Genomic DNA, 8,242 nt, shown 5'->3' with positions numbered 1-8,242 from the left:
GAGTTGGCTTCAGTGACTGTTTTCTGGGATTGTTTCACAATCTAGGACTGTACAGATCATCTATTCACACATCACAGAGATACAGTAAAAACGTTACTTCCGCTGCGTCCCCTGTTACTCTGCATTCAAAATAATGTTTGAGAAGAGAGTGAGGGAGGGGAGCGCGCACACACTCATACGTGCATGCGCCCCCCGTTACTCTGCGAGTTGTCGGTAATAAGTGAATGACCTTATCGTTGTCGTCGTGTAATGGTCTCTGTGGTGGTGAGGGATTAGGGTTTGAAGGTAATAAAGCAAGGCTTCACTGTTTCTCCTCTCTCAGTCTCCCTCGGTGATGCACGGGAAGTTACCCTCAACCAGAGAGTAGTTGGTCGAGTCTAGAACGGCCACACAGCGGATACAGTGGACAAACACCTGTAGCCTTTTTGTTGTTGTCCGTACGACTGCCTCTTCTCGGTTCGTTCGTGATCTGATGATCCACGAGGACCTCATTATTTCAAGACTGCTGAACATCACTCCAATCTGTAGTCCGTCGCATCGCCATGTCAGTTTGGTGAACTTTACGCAAACGAGAGGATATATATATATATAAATATATATATAGCTGGAGTGTTGAAGCACGGTGGTGCCTGTTCTGAAGTTAGCCGTCTGTTCTGCGTAACTGGCTGGGGCTTTAGAAAGGTGAGTTGAGGAGGAACTATTTTAATAACATATTACATTTGGATTCTATTCGCTTTTCTCCATTATATATCCGTCGATGACGCACCCTGATGAAAGTGAGTTACTCATTCCTCATTGTTTTTAGTTATATTTTAACGTGCTTCTACACCTGCATTGCTTGCTGTTTGGGGGGTTTTAGGCTGGGGGTTTCTGTACAGCGCTTTGAGATATCAGCTGATGTAAAAAGGGCTTTATTAATACATTTGATTGATATTGTTCTATTCCGGTTATATTACGATCTGCTTCTATCCGGTAATGACCTGTTGTCATCTTGTTTTGTTCCTTGATGCTCTGGGTTTTTTTAGTTTTTTGGTAACATTTCATCACTAAGACATGTTGTGGATTTTCAGATATGTGATTTTGGGATGTGTCACTCCTTTTCAGATATGTGATTTTGGGATGTGTCACTCCTTTTCAGATGTGTGATTTTGGGATGTGTCACTCCTTTTCAGGTGTGTCCTTCCGAAGAGGTGATGGCCATTGGTGTCTACCTTTTTAAAAGATAATCAAATAATCTAGACGTTTCTTTCAGATCGACATATGGAAGGACCGTTGTAATATGGACCGATTATTCTGAAATGTAACAAAGTGAAGGAAAACAAAATGGCATTTTGGATTTATAAAATTTGTATTAATCTTTATGAAATATGTCGGATAGATGCCACTGGATTCTATTGTTAATTCTGATATGAAATAGCCTAAAACTCTCATTACTAGTAGGGGCTGTATGTGCACTGAAAAACATCCCGCTGAAAAAAACGGTTTAGCAGAGATCCTCAACTGGCGGCCTGCGGGCCGAATTTGGCCCGGAGGAGAATTTATTTCTCCCTCACATCAAATTTTCTAAACAATTGTTGGACATAAAATACAAAAAAAGAGAAAAAAACACCAGCAAATCAGCTCCAAGTAATTTTTATTTTGGAAATCTGTTCCAAAGTATTCCAATGTATAATAGAGAGATATATCTGATCCATACAAATGGTAAGCAAGGCTTGAAATGATTGTTTTAGACAAACACTTAAAAGAGGTTAATCTGTTTGGGTTTTCTTGCGGTCAATGTACAGGCTACAAATGATTTGTAATTCTATTTCGGCCGCCTGACCGTCCTCGTCCTGTGGCTGAATGTGGTTGATGATCTCTGGGGTATATAGACTGTTACAGGCAGGAGGAAGGCAGAGCACGGTAGGTTTATGTTAGGAGATTAGGGCGCTGCGAAGGGCTAAACATATGCCTTTGTCATCTGCTGTCATTTTGTTCGCTGCCTGTCACTCGCCAAGCACCCTGCGACTGACTGTGCTGTGTGCTGGCTGGACGATTTCATTTCATAGTCGAGCACTGTTGTGACAAACGCGGTTTTACATCACCGTGTGGCTCTGGGCGATAGCGGACCCGTGCTTCTCTCTCTCTCTCTCTCTCCTTTTATCTCTCTCCGTTCTGTGTTTGTGCGTGCGGAGGAGGTGGGATTGTTACATATAACAAAAGAGATAGCCACCCTCGGTGAGAAAACGGATCGTGCGCGCATACAGCTGGCTGATTGCTCACTTGGCTGTAGAGAGAGATAATCCATCCATCCGTTGAATTAGGATTCTGGGGTCGGACTGATCTCTTGTTGCATGGTGGTTCGGGCTCCCGAAGAGGGTCAACAAATGCAGAAAGGGGAGAAAAGTTTCGGTAAGAGAAAGAGGTTTTTTTTTGTTGCGGTATTGTTCTGTGTCCAGCCTTGGATTGTGTTTGTAAATGCGTGGCTCTGTGCTGTTATTCATTGTTGTTTCTATGTGATGCGCGGAGCGGAGAAGTTGGACAATGTTTCAGTCTGTGTGATTATCATGTAGCCCGTCCTGCATGTGGAGTCTTATCTATCCGCGCTGTAGCAACATTTACCGTTCACCGTTTAGGCTGTATAATCTAATCATTCAATAGAGATTGAGAAGGGGAGGAAAAAAAAAAACATCCAAAAATACATTTACAATGTAACACAGCGTTTTGAAGACTACGAATTTCTCTCATTCCATCTCTCTCTTATCTTCTCTTTCTGTTCTGTGTTTTATTTTCTGCCGTCGTGTTACGAGCTGCATCAGAAAATGGGAGTTCTCCTACGGCAGCCTTTTTTACCGAGCACTCTGCTGCCATGGCAACCGTAATTAAACCGATAACGGGGTGAACGTGTCAGCATCTCGGTGTCGCGCAGCTGTGATGCGGTTGAAAAGAGGGGGGGGGGGGGAAATCAAATTGGTACTTTGCTGTTTGCTCTCTCTCTCTCTCGTCACCTCGGCGTGTCAGACAGCAGATTACATTTTACCTCCGGTTTGTTGTTGTTGATGTTGTTGTTGTTGGGGGGGGGGGGGTACCGTGACACACAGGAATAGGCTACCGTGGGCTATGTGATTCGGATTGTGTCATTAGTCTCTCTATCCTACAATGACAAGAGGCAGAGGAGGCAATGCTACAGCATCCGAATGATGGAGCCTACCCGCTGGGCACAGACGTTCATTCAACGTCTATTCCACGTCGGTTCAACGTCGTTTCTTTGAAATGACGTGGAAACAACGCTAAATTCAAAAAGTATGTGTTAAGTGGGTAGGCTATAGAATAAAAAATATATATATATATATTTAGGTCCCAGAAAGCAGCTGTAATTTCCTTCCGTTTTATGGAAAATTGCTATTTTGTTCGACGTTTCCCCTCCCTCGGCAGGAAAATCGACGTGGCCCAAAATGAAGCTATCCCGACGGCACGTAATAGCGCTTCTGTTGCTTTGAGAAACTCATCTGTTGGGGAACCAATTCCGCCCGGTCCCAAACCTATGCAGAGTGAGAGGAGGGGAAACCGGGGAGTCGAAGCTCCTACTACTTTGGGTTGTTTGGTCGGTAATGAGGGGCGGTGACTTTGTTGTGCTATAACGGGGATGAAACGGGGCTGTGTGCGGATGAGTGGTATTAAACAATGAGCGCAGAGCCCCTCACACAACTCAATCAGGCCAATTAGCGGATCAACGGTTTAAAACGCAACAGAAAGAAAACGGCGGTTCTTCGCTCGTTACGGCGGAACCCGATTGATGTGCATCCTTGGCGTTTTCTCCCTCTCTGATTTAAAAAAAAAAAAAAAAACATTCCTTTGAATAGGATCTGAATGAGAGCTTTCAGGAAAAACTCTAGTCGCTATTGTGTTATGTGAGTAATGTATAGACTGGTCTAGTAGAAGGACCCTGACTGAGGCCCCGCTGGAAGGGCTTGATAACGGAACGGTAGGGGTTTGGATGCACCATGGCCATGGTTGTGTTAACATTGTAGCGAACAGTGTTCACATAATCAGAAAGATCATTGTCGTAGACTTTCTATGTAGGGGATCCGTTGTCAGTAGATGAATTAGTTTAGATTAGAGTATTGTATTGTCTGTTTTCAATAGACTGATGTATTTGCAGACGCTGGGTTATGTCATTGTACCACTTGTTACTATGTAATAATCAGAGGCTTTTCCTCGTACAGTTCTGGGGAACAGTGTACTTTGACAACGCAGCCACAAAACACATAAACAAATAATTGTTTGCAAACAGTCCTACACTCTTCACGGAATAACAAATACATTTAAAGCTCAGCCCTGGACACAGCTGAAAGAGGAACTTTCAGAGTGTGTGTGTGTGTGTGTGCATGCGAGCGCGTGTGTGTGTGCATGCGAGTGTGTGTGTGTGTGTGTGCATGCCAGACAGTGTGTGTATGGTAAATAGGGGGTAACAAAGGGAAGCGGGGGTAGGCTCCCCTCCTCAGGTTGGAGCCAGAATACTAATTGAGGGCGAGTACGGCCCCCCTCGCAACCTCAACAAAGCTGCTTCACGCCCCCGAGTAGACCCCTAACAATACCCAGAAACCTGCACTACTTAGACCACTCCCTGTCCCACTGGAGAGACAGAGAGAGAGAGAGAGAGACATACAGAGAGAGAGAGAGAGAGAGAGACAGAGAGAGAGAGAGAGATACAGAGAGGGGAGAGAGAGAGAGAGAGACAGAGAGAGAGAGACAGAGAGAGAGACAGAGAGAGAGAGAGAGAGAGGAGGACAGGGAGAAAGAGTGGAGATTTGTAGGAATGACTTTTGGATCCATGGCTTCATGTATGTATCTTTGTGTGTGTGTGTGTGTATTGTGTGTGTGTGTGTGTGTGTGTAGTGTGTGTGTGTGTGTTGTGTTAAGAATGTAAGTCTACATGGTGGTTTTCTCTATGTATTTGGTCAGAATGTCCCCCAATGCTTATCAGTGGAGCTGTTTCTCTTGGCCACTATCAAGTTAGCATTAGCTGAGCACTAACAGTTAGCGTAGCATTATCTGAGCACTAACAGTTAGCATAGCATCATCTGAGAACTAACAGTTAGCATAGCATCATCTGAGAACTAAGAGTTAGCATAGCATTATCTGAGAACTTAGAGTTAGCATAGCATTATCTGACAACTAAGAGTTAGCATAACCATTATCTGAGAACTAAGAGTTAGCATGGCATTATCTGAGAACTAAGAGTTAGCATAACATTATCTGAGAACTAAGAGTTAGCATAGCATTATCTGAGAACTAAGAGTTAGCATAGCATTATCCCTGTTGGTTTTCACTGGTCTAACGTGCTCTTCTCCACCCCTCCCAGGTATACAAATGGCCACCGTCCAGCATGCGACAGAGACACTGTTCAAAGTGTTCATTGTTCATTGTTCTTCATCGCTCTGACATCTTTCTTCTCTTCTCCCCCCAGGTATACAAATGCTCTCCGTCCAGCCGGACACCAAGCCAAAGGGCTGTGCCGGCTGCAACCGGAAGATTAAGGACCGCTACCTGCTCAAGGCCCTGGATAAATACTGGCACGAGGACTGTCTGAAGTGTGCCTGCTGTGACTGCAGGCTGGGAGAGGTGGGCTCCACGCTCTATACCAAAGCCAACCTCATCCTCTGTCGGAGAGATTACCTACGGTAAGACAATACTTCTGATTACCACACTGCTGTCCTGTAAACGGTGCGTTCTATCCACACACCATTCCACCATTCCACAAATCCACTCGGCTAACTTCACATTTGTTGTTCTAGCATCTTTGGCACAACGAAGTAGAGACCTGGTTAGCTACCTTCAGATTAATCCCAGTGAAGTAGAGACCAGGTTAGCTACCTTCAGATTAATCACAGTGAAGTAGAGACCTGGTTAGCTACCTTCAGATTAATCACAGTGAAGTAGAGTCCTGGTTAGCTACCTTCAGATTAATCCCAGTGAAGTAGAGACCAGGTTAGCTACCTTCAGATTAATCCCAGTGAAGTAGAGACCTGGTTAGCTACCCTTATATTAATCCCAGTGAAGTAGAGACCTGGTTAGCTACCCTTCAGATTAATCACAGTGAAGTAGAGACCTGGTTAGCTACCTTCAGATTAATCCCAGTGAAGCAGAGACCTGGTTAGCTACCTTCAGATTAATCACAGTGAAGTAGAGACCTGGTTAGCTACCCTTATATTAATCCCAGTGAAGTAGAGACCTGGCTAGCTACCTTCAGATGAATCACAGTGAAGTAGAGACCTGGTTAGCTACCCCTTATATTAATCACAGTGAAGTAGAGACCTGGTTAGCTACCTTCAGATTAATCACAGTGAAGTAGAGACCTGGTTAGCTACCCTTATATTAATCACAGTGAAGTAGAGACCTGGTTAGCTACGTTCAGATTAATCACAGTGAAGTAGAGACCTGGTTAGCTACCCTTATATTAATCACAGTGAAGTAGAGACCTGGTTAGCTACCCTTATATTAATCCCAGTGAAGTAGAGACCTGGTTAGCTACCCTTATATTAATCAGAGTGAAGCAGAGACCTGGTTAGCTACCCTTCAGATTAATCCCAGTGAAGTAGAGACCTGGTTAGCTACCCTTCAGATTAATCACAGTGAAGTAGAGACCTGGTTAGCTACCCTCAGATTAATCACAGTGAAGTAGAGACCTGGTTAGCTACCCTTATATTAATCCCAGTGAAGTAGAGACCTGGTTAGCTACCCTTATATTAATCACAGTGAAGTAGAGACCTGGTTAGCTACCTTCAGATTAATCCCAGTGAAGTAGAGACCTGGTTAGCTACCCTATATTAATCACAGTGAAGTAGAGACCTGGTTAGCTACCCTTATATTAATCACAGTGAAGTAGAGACCTGGTTAGCTACCCTTATATTAATCACAGTGAAGTAGAGACCTGGTTAGCTACCTTCAGATGCATCCTTTTACAGGACCTGTTTCCTTGTTGTGTTATAGATGTTATAGGGGTTAGGGGTGTTAAGTTAGAGGTGTAATTGGGGTTAGGGGTTCCACTGCTGTACATTGAGGCCAGAAAAGCGGTTCTTTATAATCCTCCCATCGTTTAAATCTGCCTTCAATGACTTCCTCTTGGCTTCAACGGAGGTGTTGAAACGAGGAGGGGACTGTGTTCAGTTGAGGACCACCCTGTATTCTCGTCTCCCTGAAGGGACCCCAGCTCCAACCTAGCTGTATGCTAGAGGCCTACCTGCTGTGCTACAGCCAGATGCCCCCTTTAAAACTGTTAAATAGCTTCTGAAGGTTAAGAAACAATAGCTACAGTACTGTAGTCTCTGTGTAAGGACTTTTGCTTTGTGACGAGTCTGTCGTTTAAAGAGAGCTGAAACAATAGCTCTGTAGCTCCTAGTTTAACACTTCTTTGGGATCGGTGTCCCGGCCACGGGACGGTTGAGCTAACGTAGGCTAATGCGATTAGCAAGAGGTTGTAAGTAACAAGAACATTTCCCAGGACATAGACATATCTGATATTGGCAGAAAGCTTACATTCTTGTTAATCTAACTGCACTGTCCAATTTACAGTTGCTATTACAGTGAAATAATACCATGCTATTGTTTGAGGAGAGTGCACAGTTATGAACATGAAAAGTTATTAATTAGCAAATTAGGCACATTTGGGCAGTGTTGATAGAAAATGTTGAACAGAAATGCAATGGTTCATTGGATCAGTCATAAACTTTTCAAACACACTGCTGCCATCTTGTGGCCAAAATCAGAATTTCACCTGGGCTGGAATAATACATTATGGCCTTTCTCTTGCATTTCAAAGATGATGCTACAAAAAAATAAAAAATAACGTTTGTTTTTTTTCTTTGTATTTTCTTTCACCAGATCTAGTGTGTTATATTCTCCTACAATCCTTTCACATTTCCACACACTACAAAGTGTTTCCTTTCAAATGGTACCAATAATATGCATATCCTTGCTTCAGGGCCTGAGCTACAGGCAGTTAGATTTGGGTACGTCATTTTAGGCGAAAATTGAAAAAAGGGGGCGGATCCTTAATTAAAGACATCTGAAATATTAGCTCTGTAGCTCCTAGTTGAAAGGGATACTTTGGGATTTTGGCAATAAGACCCTTTAATCTAGTTCCCCAGAGTCAGATGAACCCGTGGATTCTATTTTTATGTCTCTATGTGTCGTTTAATTAAGGGAAGTTGCTAACTAGCGCTAGTGCAATTACGAACTAGCGTTACCGTCGCGCTAATGC

General features: G+C 43.7%; 1 protein-coding gene across 1 annotated transcript; it reads left to right on the top strand.

The window, feature by feature from the left end:
- Positions 1–2,147: 2,147 nt before the first annotated feature.
- LOC115191043 (LIM domain only protein 3) lies at positions 2,148–5,663 on the top strand (the record flags this gene model as incomplete). The annotated part of the gene is given in 2 exon segments (XM_029749047.1): positions 2,148–2,391; positions 5,450–5,663. Coding segments are annotated over 2 exon segments (272 nt in total), but the record flags the coding sequence as incomplete, so codon positions are not given.
- Positions 5,664–8,242: the final 2,579 nt, after the last annotated feature.

This window comes from Salmo trutta, unplaced genomic scaffold, assembly GCF_901001165.1.
Source record: "Salmo trutta unplaced genomic scaffold, fSalTru1.1, whole genome shotgun sequence".
Classification (NCBI taxonomy): domain Eukaryota; kingdom Metazoa; phylum Chordata; class Actinopteri; order Salmoniformes; family Salmonidae; genus Salmo; species Salmo trutta.
This window is presented reverse-complemented; position numbering and strand designations above follow the sequence as displayed.